At 43.8% G+C, this 17,842-nt stretch overlaps 1 protein-coding gene across 1 annotated transcript in view; it reads right to left on the reverse strand.

The window, feature by feature from the left end:
- The window catches only part of UGGT2 (UDP-glucose glycoprotein glucosyltransferase 2), a 277,888-nt gene that overhangs the window by 186,598 nt on the left and 73,448 nt on the right, over positions 1–17,842 (reverse strand). Inside the window, exon 9 of the mRNA XM_026663613.2 lies at positions 2,538–2,637. Coding sequence (XP_026519398.1) covers positions 2,538–2,637 — 100 coding nt within the window. The remainder of the gene's footprint in view (positions 1–2,537; positions 2,638–17,842) is intronic.

The raw sequence follows: 17,842 nt of genomic DNA on the forward strand, positions 1-17,842 counted from the left end.
TACTTACAAACTGGTAAATTGTATGTCAACTAACAAAAAATATGCTATATATTTTTTTTAATCTTCCAAATATGTCACTTGTTTCACTGTCTGCATACTGTCAAATGAACTGGCCTCTCTTAAGTTAGAAGATGTTATTTCATAAATACTAATTCATGCTGACCTTTCTTCTAGGAAACAGAATGAGACATGAAAATGAAGCTCACCACTAGAAAGCCTGGGAAAAGGACACTTATAAAGTTTTAAACTTTTCTTTTAAATAAAAGGACCGTTTTTGGATACAAATGTCACTTTTTAATTTTAATTTGACAAATACAGTTTTGTGTTTTGATTTAAATATTTGTCTACAATATTTACAACCCAAACTTTGCAGAATTGTGGTAGTTCATGATAACCAGAAAATGAATACTCCACTTTCACTGTCCAAAATGAGTGACGTACAAAAAAATAAATAGCATAAACAATGAAAAGTAAATTTTATTATTAAAATTATTTCAGTTGCACTATTAAAGTATCATTGCTAATACAAGTTAGGAAATGTAATTTATTTTGTTCAATGGGCCTGATTCTTCTCTGATTTACTCATTCAACTCCACTGACTTCAGCAGAATTACTCATCATTTATGAGAGGTTATGTCAGTGGAGAATCAGAATACATGAATTCTTTTTACTTGATGAGTTTTTTCAATTTAAAACTGCTATAGGCACACACCCATCAATTTAAAAATAATATTTTTTCTGATTTTTAAACTTATAGTGTTAAAAGTAATGTCAAAGATTTGTATAACTAAAAAAAATTAGTGTGATAGAATCTATTTTTATTTCTTGTCTGTTTATGTCTATTTTCATTACAGTCTATTTCCCCTGTCATACACAGCAAAAAGGAAGACAAACTTTATTTAAGAACATAAGAACGGCCATACTGGGTCAGACCAAAGGTCCATCTAGCCCAGGATCCTGTCTTCCGACAGTGGCCAATGCCAGGTGCCCCAGAGGGAATGAACAGAACAGGTAATCATCAAGTGATCCATCCCCGTCACCCATTCCCAGCTTCTGGCAAACAGAGGCTAGGGACACCATCGTTGCCCATCCTGGCTAATAGCCATTGATGGACCTATCCTCCATGAATTTATCTACCGTATATACTCGTTCATAAGCCGAATATTTTTAGTAAAAAAGTGACGCATCAAAGAGCAGGAGTGGGCTTATAAACGGGTCTACACCAAAATTTGATGATTTTAAACTCTATGGAATCATTGAATTGAATATCTAATACACTGTCATTTTGTTTACCTGGAGCGTCTGAGGGGTTCCGTGCCTGTGAACGCTCCAGGTAAACAAAACGTCCCAACCTCCCAGCGGCTTCCCCATACGGGCTGGGAGCCAAAGTTTTCCAACCCCTGAAATATAGGGTTGGCTTATGAAAGGGTCATACAGTTTTTGCTATTTTTACTTATCCATCTTGGGGGGTCGGCTTATAAACGAACAGGCTAATGAACGAGTATATACGGTAGTTCTTTTTTTAACCCTGTTATTGTCCTTAAGAGAAAAAAAACAGACAAATGTGGTTGCAGAAACACAAAAACTTGCAGGGGTCTGGGACTGGTGTAGTACCTGAAATTAGTTTTAATTCTTTTTTAAAACTTGATGATTTCAAGGTTTTTTAACTTGATGATTTTTAACTTGATGATAATGTCCCTTCCACTTAACCATTTTTTTAAAATAAGAATAGAATGAGCCTTACAACTTATGTACCATTTCCCCTGCTTTATAATGATGAGGTGTATTTTTCTAAGTGTTCACTTATACCAAACTGATTGCTTTATATTTCTTTGCAATTATATTTTGGCATTTAAAAAAAAGTTATTTACTCTTCTTTGCAATTAGATATGATTGAAGTAGCTTTTATGTTACACTGCACTTTTTCTTTAACAGAAAAACAATGGGGACAATAAAACGAAAGGAGATCCTTAAATTAGGAGTTGTAATATGTTGTGAGACAGTCTCAAGCAGAGAACCCTATTTAGCATCATATTTAACTCAATAATTCACTTTAAAAAACTGTGGGACAAGCAGTGACATACCGTATGTGACACAAAAAAATTTCTCAGTGACAAGGCATGACTGGCTCACAGAAAGAGCAACCTTTTACATAAGCAGAGCTATGGCAGTGCAACTAGACAATTGGTTTCTGTAATAGAGGAAGCCTGGGAAATCCACTCGTCCCACTGAGATAAACAGGACCACGCCCATGAGCAAAGTTATTCACATATGTAAGTGTTTGAAGGATCAAGCCCTTAATATGTAAAGGTCTCCATGCACCAGACAGAAGATCACTAAGAGATTGATCCTCAGTCCTTCTAACAGTTACTCTGCTATCACTGAAGTCACTTGGACTCCTTCCAAGAGTAACTGTACAAGACCATGATTATATATTTGCAGGATTCGGCCAAAATCTCTAAAATATTCATTAAATTCAAACAGAAACATAAATCAATAATTAACCGATACTCAAAAAGTAAACAATTTTATCATACCTGGCCTTTATTGGGAAGTTCTGAGCAATGTCTTTCATTACCTTTAAGGCACTATAAACAGGGCTGGAGATAATTTGAGAAGCTGCTTGAAAACTTAGATCTGTAAGAAAAAAAAAATCACTAGAGAACACAACTATAAATCAACATAGCTTATATTTTGTAAAACTCTTAACATGCACACACAGAGAGTTGGAACTCTTTATATTTAAATTAGACAGAAAAAACAGCGTTAAAAGAACATTATTAAGGTTGTTAGAGACAAGGTGAGTGAGATAATATCTTTTATTGGACCAATTTCTGTTGGTGAGAGAGACAAGTTTTCAAGCCTAATAGAGCTTTTCTTCAGATCTGGGAAAGGTCTGGCTTGAAAGACTGTCTCTCTCACCAACAGAATTTAATCCAATAAGAGATATTACCTCACTCGCCCTGTCTCTCTAATATCCTGGAACCAACACAGCTACGAATACACTGCATAGATTATTAAGGGTGGAAAGTCAAGCACACAGAAGTTATGAAATGACAGAATTAGGGTTGCCTTGTGTAATTTCTTAGGTTTAAAAAAAAGTAGACGGATAAAACAGAAGTTCCATCATATGGCCTCACATTGACACCCATGTGGCTTATCTGCAAGGAAACTTCAGATCCACTGCACAGTCCTCTGCCACCTGAGCTAATGAAGTAACTGATAGCAATATTAGTGTGTCATCCTCTTTATGGACCAGCACTAGAGGATGATGAAACCCATCATTTACCAGACCCAGAACATTTCCAAATGGATCGAATATTTGGGGATTTTAGCTGCTGTGCTCTATCAACTCTCTATTGAGCATGTGCAAATTGTAACTTTTCAAAGGCTTATAACTTTATCACAGGGATTACAAAAGTTACGTTACTAGCACAAAGGCAATTCCACTTACAAATTTCAAGTCCCTGCTCCAAACCATGAGAATGCTACAGAAAGGGCCTCAGAAATTGTTTAAATGGGTAAAATAATGTAATTTTTTTTTTTACAATTTTAGGTTAGGCTGAAATTGTTAAAAAAAAGAGCCTGGGAGGCAGATACCTGGCATGGAAAATTTCAGACCAAATGGTTAAAGTTTGGCAAAGTTATAAACAACTGAAAATAGGGCCTTATAATGGGAAGTGTGGGGACACCTTAATAATAGATGGCGTTATGAGCTCCGCCTATAATAATATTTATTATTTCATCATGTGTTTTAAAAATTCTTAATTTCACATTTTCCGCTGGCAGTAGGTATTCCTGACCTATCTAGAATTATTTAAAAAAATGAAAACGGAAAAACACCACCCATTACCTGTGCAAAATAAATGGCATACTAGGTTTCAGAATTCAATGAATATCTGTCATGTCTTATTGATCAATTCTGCACCCATAAAATATACAATTAATATTTTACTGTTGCGGTAGATGTGCAAATGTCAGTTACACAAAACAGACAGACAAACAGAAAAAGAAATGAAGTCACATCATCATTACCCATATGAATGAAGCACATGAAGCAGAGAAAACCCTTCATAATAACAAAATTTAGCAGCATAAAGAAAATGTGCAAAATGATATGTTAAAAAACCACAAAGAATAACTAAAACAAAAGTTAAATCAGAAGTACTATTATTATTCTTGTTGTTATTATTATTGTTTAGATGGTGGCAATATCCACCAGGTGCTAGGTACACAAAGAAGTTACTCACCTTGTGTAGTAATGATGATTTTTTAAGAAGTGTGTCCCTATGGGTGTTCCACTGTAGGTGTGCTTGCATTGCTGCGCTGCTGATCGGAAAACTTCGGTAGTGTCCGTAGCCCGCACATGCACTGTTTCTCCCCGTATGCCCTCCATGAGGCTAGCCAGTGCATGCGGGCTAACCCTCCTCAGTTCCTTCTCTACTGCAGAGTCATTGACAAGAACTCTGAAGCAGAAGGGAGGAGGGTGGATTGAGGAGCACCAAGAGGGAGACAAATCTCAAAGAACCATCATTACTGCACAAGATGAGTAACTTCTTCTTTGAGTAGTGGCCCTATGGATGCTCCACTGTAGGTGATTTCCACCCAGTATCCCTACCAGAGGGCTGGGGCTTCGGAGTCAGGTCAGTTACAGATGACAATACTGTGGAGCCGAAGAAGCATTGGAGGCAGAGTTTCCAGTGATCGCATAATGTTCTGCGAAGGTGTGGACTGACGCCCATGTCGCCACTCTACAGATTTCTGAGATAGAGACATTCTTGAAGAAGGCAACGAATGAGGAGATCGACCTCATGGAGTGTGCACAAATATTATTTGGCAGGGTCATGTTGTGGATCTTATAACATTGTCTAATGCAGTTCGAGAGCCATTTGAAGAGTCTCTGGGATGATACTGATGAGCCCTTAGATCTTGTCACAATAGAGAGGAAAAGTTTAGGAGATTTCCTGAAAGACTTTGTCCTACCCAGGAAAAAGTCTAGGACTCTTCTGACATCTAGAGTGTCAATATAGCCTCCCTGTTGTTGCATGAGGCTTGAGGTAGAAAATTGGAAGGTGAATCAATTGGTTCATGTGAAATGGGGAGGTTACCTTAGGGAAGAATTTTGGATGTGGCCTGAACGTAAGCTTGTCCTGAAAAAATATTGTGTGTGGGGGGATGTGCCATCAGAGCTGCTATTTCTCTTATTTTCCTAGCTGAAGTGATTGCAGTCAGGAAGGCCAATTTCATTGAAAGGTATGTAAGTGAACAGATGGCCGCAGGTTTGAAGGGAGGTCTAGTCAGGCCTTTCAATACCAGGTTTAGGTCCTGCATGGGGGTAAGATATCGGGGTTGTGGGAAAAGGTTTTCTCTACCCCTAAGGAATTGTTTAGCTGTCGGGTGTGATAGCACTGAGTATCTGTCTACTAGACAGTGAAAGGCTGCTATAGATGCTAGGTGTACCTTGAGGGAACTGAGAGGTAGTCCCAAAGATTTTAGAGTTAGTACATAGTCTAGGATCTTTGGAAGAATCGCGGATATCAGAGAGATTTGTTGGGAAATACACCAAATCCGAAACCAGGACCATTTTTCTAGGTAAGTCCGACATGTCAAGGACTTTCTACTGTGTAATTATACCTCTTGTACCTCCTTCGAGCAGGAGTTCTTTATGCACTGGAACCATGAAGGAGCCAAGCCTTGAGGCAAACTCCCCACGTTGGGATAGAGGGTGCATCCTTTGTTCTGCGAGACGAGGTAAGGAATGGACTGGAGAGAGATCAGCAGGCACCTTGCAAGTTGTGACAGGTAGGGGTTCCAAGTCAGTCTTGGCCAAGAAGGAGCAATCAAAATAATGTGTCCTCCTTCTCTTTTTATTTTTAATAGGACTTTCGATGGTAGGGAAAATGGAGGAAAGGCATAGAGAAGGTCCCTGCCCTATGGGAGAAAAAAATATTACTAACCTTTCTGTAACTATAGTTCTTCGAGATGTGTTGCCCATGTCCATTCCAATGTAGGTATGTGCGCACCCGAAGCACAGCTGCTGGAATTTTTTTCTTTAGTGTTATCCATTGGGGTGGCTCCAGCGCCCTCCGGTGTCGGGCGCTCATAGTACCGGTATAAAGGGCCCTACTGGCCCCACTTCCCTTCAGTTTCTTCTTGTAGATTGCCTCCGAGAGCGGGGACAGAGGGTGGGTTTTGGAATGGACATGTGCAACACATCTCAAAGAACAAGAGTTACTGAAACGTTAGTAACCATTTTTTCTTCTTCAAGTGCTTGCACATGTCTATTCCAATGCAGGTGACTCACAAGCAGTTGTACCGGAGGTGGGTTCAGAGATCAAGGATAGGCTGACTGTAAAAGCACATGGCTGAAGCCGGCATTGTCTCTAGACTGTTGTGTAATGGCATAGTGCATTGTGAAGGTGTGAACTGATGGCCATGCTGCTGCCCTGCAGATATCCTGAATCCGAACTTAAGCTAAGAAAGCAGCGGAGGATGCTTGAGACCTTGTAGAGTGAACCGTTAAGTCAACTGGTGGCGAGATGTTTGCGAGATCATAACACGCCCTGATGCACGAAGTAATCCAGGATGAGATTCTCTGTGCAGAAATGGGGAGACCTTTCATTCTTTCACCTATCGCTATGAACAGCTGAGTGAATCTGCAGAATGGTTTAGTCCTTTGTATGTAGAAAGCCAGAGCCTGCCGAATATCCAACAAACGGAGGCACTGTTCCTCCCTAGTCACATGCAGTTTAGTGTAGAACACTGGCAGAAAGATCACTTGACTGCAATAGAATCAAGAGACAACTTTGGGAAGGAATGATGGGTGTGGACACAACTGGACTTTGTCCTTAAAAAAGACTGTATATGATGGTTCCGAAGTGAGGGCTTGGACCTCAAGTGATGGTCACCAGGAAGGCCAATTTCCAGGAAATGTGTAATAGTGGTACTAGTGGTTCAAATGGGGGTCCTGTAAGTTTTGACAGAACAAGGTATAGATTCCCATGGGTGGTGTGGGGGTAGAATCCCTAACCTGGGGGTACAGACCTCTCTAGGCCTTTGAGAAACCAGATAACCATGTCATGTGGAAAGATAGAACAGTTGTCGATCTTGGGATGGAAGGCCGAGATGGCCGCTAGATGGACTTTGACTTAAGAGACGGCTAGACCTTGTTGTCTTCGCAGTAGTAGGTAGTCTAGAAAGAATTGCAGTGATGATTGCAAAGGCAGAATTTGTTGCTGGGAACACCAGACAGAGAACCACTTCAATTTTGCAAGGTATGTAGTTCTGGTGGATGGCTTTCTATTGCCCAGTAGGACCGCATGGACTTGCTCAAAGCAAATTCGCTCCCCCAGATTCAGCCATGGAGCTTCCAGCCGTCAAGTGAAGAGAGGTGAGGTGCAGGTGCAGCAGCCGACCGTGATCCTGGGATATCAAGTCCAGGTGTAGCGGAATCTGCAGTGGTGTCTCCACAGACATGCCTAAGAGGATGGAGAACCAATGTTGCCTGAGCCACACCACGACTATGAAGATGACATGCACTTGGTCCTGCTTGATCTTCTTCACCTTGTGAATCAGCAGGATAGAGGAAATGGTGTCTTTTTCATGTTAACAGAAACGTATCTGCCGGGGACCCCAGGCTGTAACCTCTCAGGGAGCAGAACTGATGGCATTTCCTGTTGGTTTTGGTGGCAAACAGGTCTACAAGTGGAGTCCCTCACCGTTTGAAGATGGCCCTCACAATGTCTGGTCAGAGAGACCATTTGTGGTGAGAGGAGAAAGACCTACTGAGGCAATCTGCTAGTTGGTTCTGAATCCTGGGAAGATAAGATGCCTCTAGATTGATGGAATGATCCATGTAGAGCTCCCACAGGCGGATTGCTTCCTGACAGAGGGGAAGAATGTCTACCACCCTGTCTGTTTATGTAGAACATAGCCATTGTATTGTCTATGAAAACCAAAATGGATTTCTCCATCAGGTGAGGCAGAAAAGCCTGGCAGGCTAGATGTACAGCCCTGAGCTCCCTGACACTGATTTGCACAGAGAGCTCTTCTTGGGTCAAAAGCCCCTGAGATCTGAGGGAACCTAGATGGGCTCCCCAACTGAGGGCCGATGCATCACATACCAGAGACAAGGATGGCTGGCGTTTTGAAATGGGTACCCCTATGCATACAATGTGACTGTCCAGCCACCATGTCAGTGAGTTGAAGACCTGGACCGGAACTGTGAGCACTGAGTTCAGGTGATGGCAAGAGGCAGAGTAAACCATAGCTAGCTAGGCTTGAAGAGGTCTGAGTGGTAGCCTCGCATATTGCATTATGTATGTGCATGATGCCATGTGGCCCAGGAGGCTCAGGCACTTCCATAGAGTTATGATTGAATGAGCTTGGAAGGATCTTATCAGGGTCGTAATTGAGAGGAAACGGTTGTTCGGAAGTAGAGCTCTCACTTGCATGGAATTGAGTACTGCACTGATGAACTCTATCCTTTGGACTGGGATCAGGGTGGACTTCTGGAAATTTAACAGAAGGCCTAATGCATTGAAGGTCGATTGAATGAGATGGATGTCGGCTTCCACTTGATCTCTGGACCAGCCCTTAAGTAGCCAGTTGTTGAGGTAAGGAAATACATGGACTCCCCTTTTCCTGAGAAAAGCCACTACTACTGCAATGCACTTGGTGAAAACTCGCAGGGCGGCTGACAGTCCCTGGGATCCAGCAAGGAAATTATGTAAGCCAAGGAGACCACGTGGAACTTTAAGTTCTTGAGATATTAGTTGAGACAATGCAGGTCTAAAATGGATCCGAGAGCTCCTTTGGCTTTTGGAATTAGGAAGTCGCGAGAATAGAACCCCTTTCCTCTGAAGTGAAAAGGAACCTCTTCCACAGCTCCCACCTGAAGGAGGGACTGTACTTCTTGTTCCATCAGATGCTTGTGAGAAGGGTCCCTGAAGAGGGGAGGGGAGGGGAGGGGAGGGGAAGGGAGGTAGACAGAAATTGGATGGTGTAACCCAGTTCTATTCTGCTGAGAACCTAGTGGTCTGAAGTGATCTGGGTCCAGGCATCCAGGAAATAGGAAAGGTGGTTGGAAAACAAGACGGTAGCTGAATCCATGTAGAGGGGATTGCGATGCTGACTTCGAGTGCTTCGAAGATACCAAGTAACTAGGTGGGGGCTATGCAGGTACGTTGTCTACTCTCAAGCTGTTCCTGTTCAGGTGTCAGAGGTTGCTGCAGTACCAGTGTTGCAGGCACCTAATGATGCAGTGCCGGGGTCTCGCTTTCTCTCTGTCTCCTTTGGCCTTCGGTACTGGGGACTGGCTGTTTTCCTGGTGTTTGCAGGGAGGCACCAGGGAGGATGATTGATGCCGAGAATCCCGGGTTATTGAGGAGCGCTCTGCACTGAAACAGAGGTGTTTCCAAGTCCAAGCGCAGCTCCGAGGCTGATCTTAAGGCCGCTTCCATGAAGATGACCTTCAAATGTGCAGCTCAGTCCTTCTCGGACCAGGGCTTGAAATGCCTGCAGATTAGGCAGTGGTCTTTCCTCTGAGCTTACCCCAAGCACTTGAGGCAGCTCAAGTGTGAGTTGCTCAAAGGCACAGGCTTACTGCATGAGGCGCAGGGCTTAAACCCCAACGCCAGAGGCATGACCCGGTACTATCCAAGTGCGGAGGTGTCCAAACTATCTAAGATCTATAAAGTACTAAAACTAAACTACAAGAACTATTAACATTACATAGTGAAAAAACACTAAGAGAAGGATTGCCTAAGCAATGAGGGGTTCCAGCAACTGTCACGGGAGGTAAGAAGGAACTGAAGGGGAACAGGGTCCGGAGGGCCCTTTATTCCAGTGCTACGAGCACGCGACACCAGACGGCACTGAAGCTGACCCAACAGATACCGCTAAGGGAAAAAATTCCAGAAGCTGTGCTCAGGGTGTGCACACAACTACACTGCAATGGACATGTGCAAGCACTCAAAGAAGAAGGACAGTCTTGCCCAGTGAGTGTTGTCCCATCCCTGCTCTGGAGCAGTAGTGTGGACATTTCTTGTTCAGGTAAGTGGTGAACAAGTCCATGGTCGATGCCCCTCACTGCCTGAATAGGTCCTGAGGTACCACTGGGTTTATCTCCCACTAGTGCTCATGTGGGAATTTGTAACTGAGACTGTCCACTATCAAGTTTTGAGTGCCCAGAAGGTAAGCTGCTGATAGTGTGACATCATAGGTCATGCACCAGTTCCACAGTCTCATTGCCTCTGCACAGAGGTAGGGTGATCTGGCTCCCCCTTGTCAATTTATATAGTATATACATGCTATGTGGTCTGTTAAGACTCTCGGGTGTGATCCCTTGATCAGTGGGAGGAAAGACAGGGGCATAAGGAGAAACAGCGCATGTGTGGGCCTAATGGACGCTGCTACCGAAGTTCTACGATCAGCAGCAAAGGGATGCAACCACCCATAGGGATGCTACTCAAAGAAGAAAGACATTTCATAGCACAAAAATCATATAATATCAGACAACAAAGACAGATGAATGTGGGGGAAAGGGATATAATATACAAGGAGAATAATAAGGGTAATGTTAGGCATATGTCTTATTAGTTAACTTTTGGTTTCTTAAAAAAATAAAAATAAGGCAAACATGTTAAATTCCTCTCTCCCCATCTTCCTCCCACAATTAAACCACCTCATGTTCCCTCCACAGCAATTCCCAGCTTCAGTTCTAATGGCAATAAACCCCATCCCTCACATAAAATATGTAGTTCACTCACAAGATAAATAAAGAAATAGACAAGTGGATGAATTAATCAACTCATTTCTTGCAGTCATGGATGAAGTGAGGCTTCAGGAGTGATTTAAATTAAAAGAGGAGGGATAGTCAAGAAGAGTTGTGGATCAATTATGAAATATTAATGGACACTTTATAAAAGAAAAATCTCCTCTGGACAATGAGATTTTGAGAAAAAAAACATTACTAACATTTTCATAACTCTTGTTTTTTGAGATGTGTTGCAAGTGTCCATAGTCCACTGTAGATATTTGTGTGCACCAGTGCACAGGTGTTGAAGAGTTTTTACCATTAGTGGTACCTGTTGGGGCAGCCTGAGTGTTCTCTGCTGTCTCACGCACACTGCACATGCATTAAGGACTGAGCCACCCCTGAAGCCATTCAGTTCCTTCCTACCCCAATGGCTCCAATAGAGAGGAGAATGAGGCTGGGTCATGGGAGAGACATATGCAACACATCTAAGAACAACAGTTATGGAAAGATTATTAACGGTTTTTTCTTCTTCAAGTGATTGCAAATGTTCATTCCACTTGTAGGTGACTCACAAACAGACCCATCTGAAGGTGGGTTTGGAGTCTATTTGAACACGAACTTGTGGTCCATTCGTCCTAATTTAGAATCATCTCTACACTGTTGAGAGACTGTGTAGTGAGAGTCAAACGTGTGACATGATGAACTGGTTGCCACTTTGCAAATGTTTAATATGGGCATCTGAGTCAGAAATGCCACAGAGGCTGCTTGGGATCTAGTTGAATGACCCAACGTTCTATGTGCTGGCTTCATGTTAGCCAACTAGTAAACATAGGCAAATACAACCAGATATCCATGATGAAATCCTTTGCGTGGAAACCAGACTACCCTTCATTCTGTCTAAAAATGCAATAAACAATGGAGACAAAGACTTAAAAGGATTAGTCCAATCCAGATAAAATGGTAACACTTTTCTAATGTCAACAATGTGCAGTGTCTCCTCTCCCTTATTACTGTCAGGCTTTTGGAAGAAGGTTGATAAGAAAACTGCTTAGAGACATGAAAAGTGAAGACCACTTTCATAAGAAAACTTGGATGGGAATGAAGGTAGATTTTATCTGCTTAAAAAAAACATATAGGGAAAATATGACACTAAACGCCATCAATTCCCTGACTGGCCTGGCCAATACAATCACTTCTAAAAATGCTACCTTCACTGAAAGGTGATACAGAGACCAGGTCACTAGAAGCTCAAAGTGGAAACCCATCAGCTTTGTTAAGACTAGATTCAGACTCCATGGTGGAACAAGGCTCTGTACACGAGGAAACAGTCTATCCAAACCCTTTAAAAACGTTATAGCCATCAGGTTGGGATAAGAAAAAGAGCAATTACCCAAAGGCGAGTGAAATGCCAATATAGTTGCTAAGTGAACCCTGATCGAGCTAATCGCCAATCCTTGATGTTGTCAGATAAAAAAAGACAGTTCAGCACATGATGAATAAAAGCAAGAATAGGGGAGACCCCTTTTAGCCTCAACCAGATAGAAAACCTCTTCCACTTAGTCAGGCCAGAGCGATGTGTATAAGATGGGCCTTGTCCAATTTGACTTTGCACAGTTCTGGGCAGAAGAGGGATGGGGGGAGAAGCATACAGCAGAGCCTCTGAAAATGGCAGTAGAAAAGCATCCATCAATGAACCTGGGCTGTGTCCAGCTCTGAAGCAGAACCAGTGACATTTTGGGTTGTCCTTTGTTGCAAAAAGATCCACTTGGCAAGTTCCCCAGAGCTGGAAAATGGACCTTGTTATAACTGAGTGAATGGACCACTCGCGATCGATAAACAATCTCCTCAGGTGATCTGCCAGCATACTCTGAGCCCCTGGGAGGTGGGTCACTTTCTGAAGAATAAAGTTGCTGATGCAGAAGTCCCAGAGCAGGACTGCTTCATGACAGAGTAGAGAGAACCGGGCTCCTCCCTGCTTGTTTACACTGAATTGTTGATCATCCCCAATACACCCCTTCCCCTTATGCAAGGAAGGAATACCGTGCAAGCTAAATGAATTGTCCACAGTTCCCTGATGTTGATGTGTAGATTGAGATCTTGGGAAGACCAGAAACTCTGCAGGGGTCCCAGGTGAGCCCCCATCCCAGGTCAGAGGCACTCATAACTAAAGTAAAAGATTGTGGAGGTGGGGCAAAAGGAACTCCTTTGAAGACATTAGTCAGGTCTATCCACCAATCTAGGGAGGATAAAATGTGATTTGGTATGCATACTAACATGTCTAGGTGGTGCCTTCTTGGAGAATACACCTCTGTCACCTAGCCCTGAAGGAGTCTGAGATGCAGTCTGGAATATTGGACCACATAAATGCATGCTGCCATGTGCCCTAGCAGCCATAAACAATTTCTCACCATGGTGAGAGGATAAGCCTTTAAATCCAGAATGAAGTTTCACATTGTATGAAACCTTGTCTGGGGTAGCAAGGCCCTAGCCGCTGTTGAGACCAGGACCAACTTGTCTGAGTTCATCAACAGACCTAGCACGTCGAAGATGGATCGGATTATGCGAAGGCTGAACAGCACTTGGAATCTGGATTATCAGCCAGTCATTCAGGAAAGGAAATATATGGACCGTAACCTCTGGAGAAATGCTGCTACTACCACCAGTTCTGGGCACCGCATTTCAAGAAAGATGTGGAGAAATTGGAGAGGGTCCAGAGAAGAGCAACAAGAATGATTAAAGGTCTTGAGAACATGACCTATGAAGAAAGGCTGAAAGAATTGGGTTTGTTTAGTTTGGAAAAGAGAAGACTGAGAGGGGACATGATAGCAGTTTTCAGGTATCTAAAAGGGTGTCAAAGAGGAGGGAGAAAACTTGTTCACCCTAGCCTCTAAGGATAGAACAAGAAGCAATGGGCTTAAACTGCAGCAAGGGAGGTTTAGGTTGGACATTAGGAAAAAGTTCCTAACTGTCAGGGTGGTTAAACACTGGAATAAATTGCCTAGGGAGGTTGTGGAATCCCCATCTCTGGAGATATTTAAGAGTAGGTTAGATAAATGTCTATCAGGGATGGTCTAGACAGTATTTGGTCCTGCCATGAGGGCAGGGGACTGGACTCGATGACCTCTCGAGGTCCCTTCCAGTCCTAGAATCTATGAATCTATGTGCTTTATAAAAACATGTGGGGCAGCTAAGACCAAAGGTGAGGCCTGTTAACTAATACTGGCGGACACTGACAGTGAATCTCAGAATTTTTCTCTGGCTTTGATGAGTTGCCAGGTGAAAGTAGGTGCCCTTTAAGTACAGAGCAGCATATTAGTCCTCTGGCTCCAAGGAAGGAATAAAGGAAACGAGAGTGACCATCAGGAATTTTGATTTTTTTCAGGAACTTGTTTTAGCACCTTAGATCTAAAATAGGCCTGAGACCCCGTTTTTGCCTTCAGGATCAGGAAGTATTGGAAGTAAAACCCCTTTCCACTGAACAAAGAAGAGACTGCCTCTATAACTCCTACAATAAGAAGTGATTGTATCTCTTGCATTAACACTGCCTCATGAAAGGGGTCCTGAAGAGTGTCAGGGAAGCGGCTGGGGGGAGGCAGAAATAAAATGAAGTGTATGTCCCACTTCTACCATGCTTAGAACACACTGATCTGCTGTGATGTGGGCCCAACTATGACAGGAGTGGGACAGGTGGTTTGCAAAAATTGGAAAAGAAAAATATGGCATTCTTGAAACTGGTAGCCTGCTGTCGACCAACCCATCAAAATGAGCTCTTGGAAGATGCCACCTTCCTCAATGAACCAATCACCTTATCTGGGAGCTTGTTTTTGAACTTCAAAAGTGTATCCCACAGGGTGAAATCATAGTGTCCCAGCAAAGCTTGCTGGTATGCAATGCAAAGCTGTAATTCATCTGTGGAATAAGGCTTCCTCCCAAATAAGTCCAGCTTCTTATCCTCTGAATCTTTTGGGGTTGAATCCTAGTGCTCCTGCCTTTCTTTTTCATTGGCTGCCACCACACAAAGGGGCCTGGAGGAGGATGGTTATACAGGTGCTTGAACCCCTGGAAGAGAACATAGTACCGTCTCTACACGCTTTTTGCAGTTGAAGGCAGGGAAGCTGGGGTTTGCCAGAGGACCCTGGTACACTCTGAGATACCCTCATTTGTTGGGAGAGCTATCCTAGCTGGAGTCAGAATGACCACCAGCTTGTAGGATTTTTTCCTGGACCTTCTTCAGGTAGATATCTAGGGCCATAGCCATCCTCCTCAGCAACTCTGGATGCTTCTTAAAATCATCAGGAGGTGGAGAAATAGGTTCCACCACAATTGTCTCATCAGGGGATGAGGAAGAATGGTACCAGGGACTGATCCAGTTCCTACTCCTCTTGCAGCTGAGAGGGTTCCAGACTCTGCTCAATGCCGGGCTCAGTACCAATGCTATGGTGTTTGCAGAGTCGATGCTCCTGCTGCCAAGTAGTTGAACCGGGTGAGGTGGTTGTGCAGATAATCCTGATTGAGGGGGGAAGTCCCCTATGTTTCAAAAGGGCCACTGCTATGGCCCAGGCCCCAGCTATGCACAGCCCAAGGGTCTCTCCGATAAGCCCCATGCAGGTATTGAGACTGAAACTAGGGCTGGCAGGTGAAAAAGGGAAGAAGGAGAATCCGGGGAACTACAGACCGGTCAGCCTCACCTTTGTCCTCAGAACAATCATAAAGCTGGTCCTCAAGGAATCCATTTTGAAGCACTTGGAGGAGAGGAAGATGATCAGGAAATGTCAACATGGATTCACCAAGGGCAAGTCATGCCCGACCAACCTGACTGCCTTCTATGATGAGATAACTGTCTCTGTGGATATCGGGAAAGTGGTGGACATGATACAGCTTGACTTTAGCAAAGCTTTTGATACGGTCTCCCACAGTATTCTTGCCAGCAAGTTAAAGAAGTATGGATTGGATGAATGGACTATAAGGTGAATAGAAAGCTGGCTAGATCGCCGGGCTCAATGGATCAATGGCTCCATGTCTATTTGGCAGCCAGTATCAAGCGGAGTTCCCCAGGGGTTGGTCCTGGGGCTGGTTTTGTTAAAAATCTTCATTAATGACCTGGATGATGGGATGGATTGCACCCTCAGCAAGTTCGTGGATGACACTAAGCTGAGGGGAGAGGTAGATACGCTGGAGGGTAGGGATAGGGTCCAGAGTGACCTAGACAAATTGGAGGATTGGGCCAAAAGAAATCTGATGAGGTTCCACAAGGACAAGTGCAGAGTCCTGAACTTAGGATGGAAGAATCCCATGCACTGCTACAGGCTGGGGACCGACTGGCTAAGCGGCAGTTTTGCAGAAAAGGACCTGGGGAACTAGATATGAGTCAACAGTGTGCCCTTATTGCCAAGAAAGCTAGCAGCTCATTGGGCTGCATTAGTAGAAGCATTGCCAGCAGATCGAGGGAAGTGATTATTTCCCTCTATTCGGCACTGGTGAGGTCACATCTGGATTACTGCATCCAGTTTTGGGGCCCCCACTACAGAAAGGGTGTGAACAAATTGGAGAGAGTTCAGCGGAGGACAACGAAAATTATTAGGGAGCTGGGGAACATGGCTTATGAGGAGAGGTTGAGGGAACTGGGGTTATTTAGTCTGCAAAAGAGAAGAATGAGGGGGAATGTGATAGCCTTCAACTTCCTGAAGGGGGGTTCCAAAGAGGATGGGTAGTGGCAGATGACAGAAAAAGAAGCAATGGTCTCAAGTTGCAGTGGGGGAGGTCTAGGTTGGATATTAGGTAAAACTATTTCACCAGGAGGGTGGTGAAGCACTGGAATGGTTTACCTAGGGAAGTGGTGGAATCTCCATTCTTGGAGGCTTTTAAAGCCTGGCTTGACAAAGCCCTGGCTGGGATGATTTAGTTGGGATTGGTCCTGCTTTGAGCAGGGGGTTGGACTAGATGACCTCCTGAGGTCTCTTCCAACCCTAACCTTCTATGACATATCCCTCCTGATGAGACTGTTTAAATTGGGATACATAGGATCCCACTTCTGAGTTTGATGAAGAAAAAGGTACTTCCTGTGACCACGGCGGTACCATACCCATTGGTATCACTGAAGAAGGCTCAGACCTTGAAGAAGGAGGAGCTAGGGAGATAATCTGTGACTTTCCCCTAGACAGTACTGCCTAATTAGAATCCTGATGGCTGAATTCGAGGGAGCTGCCTGATGAGGCGGTGTAGTTACTGGAGGAGGTATCTTAGGTGCTGGTGCCATCTGAGTCTCTTGAACTGCTGGTGATAGTAGCACAAATAGGTTTAACAACTCTCTCACAGCCTCAAACACCTCAGAGGTAGACAGTAATAGGAAGATCCATGGTGTGAGGAGATGCCAACGGAGGTGTTTTGGAAAAAAGCCTTGACAGGCCTGCACTGGGCTCTGGCGTCAACGAACTTCCTGTTTAGAGGTGTGGCCTGGGGAGTGCTTGTTCTTTGAACACCCTCCCAAGTCTTTAAAAGAGCTCAGTCTTTTCACATCATTCAATGATCCTGGTACCGAGTCCGACCTCTGGTGTCTCTTCTTCAGTACCAGTGACACCGAGCTGCCTCTCGGTAGATTCTGGGGTGCTCAGTACCCAGACTGAGGTAGACAGTTCAGATGGAAGACGTAGCACCGATTCCATCAGCAGATATTTTCATTTGGCTGCCCTGTCCTTTTTTAGAATGGGGCTTAAAGCCTTGACAAATACCACACTTCTTGCTAATATGAGCCTCCCCCAAGCACCTAAGACAGCTGGGGTGAGGGTCACTATTAGGCATTGCCTTATCGCAAGAATGGCAGAACCTGAAACCCGAAGAGTGCAGCCTATCACCAGTCGTGGGGCCGATGCCCAAACTGGGTGCCAGAACGATACAAAACAACAAAAAACAATTTTTTTTTTTTACTAACCAACTAACTAACAAATTCCTAGGTACTATTTACAGGTTTTGAGGAAAGACTTGCAGAAACAAGGACAAGGGAGCTCCAACAACCATCATGGGCAATAGGAAGGGGAGATTAGGGGCAGCTTGGGTCTTTATGCATGTGCAGGAGACAGCAAAGGG

This window comes from Terrapene carolina, unplaced genomic scaffold, assembly GCF_002925995.2.
Source record: "Terrapene carolina triunguis isolate 2854851 unplaced genomic scaffold, T_m_triunguis-2.0 Scaffold21, whole genome shotgun sequence".
Classification (NCBI taxonomy): Eukaryota; Metazoa; Chordata; order Testudines; family Emydidae; genus Terrapene; species Terrapene triunguis.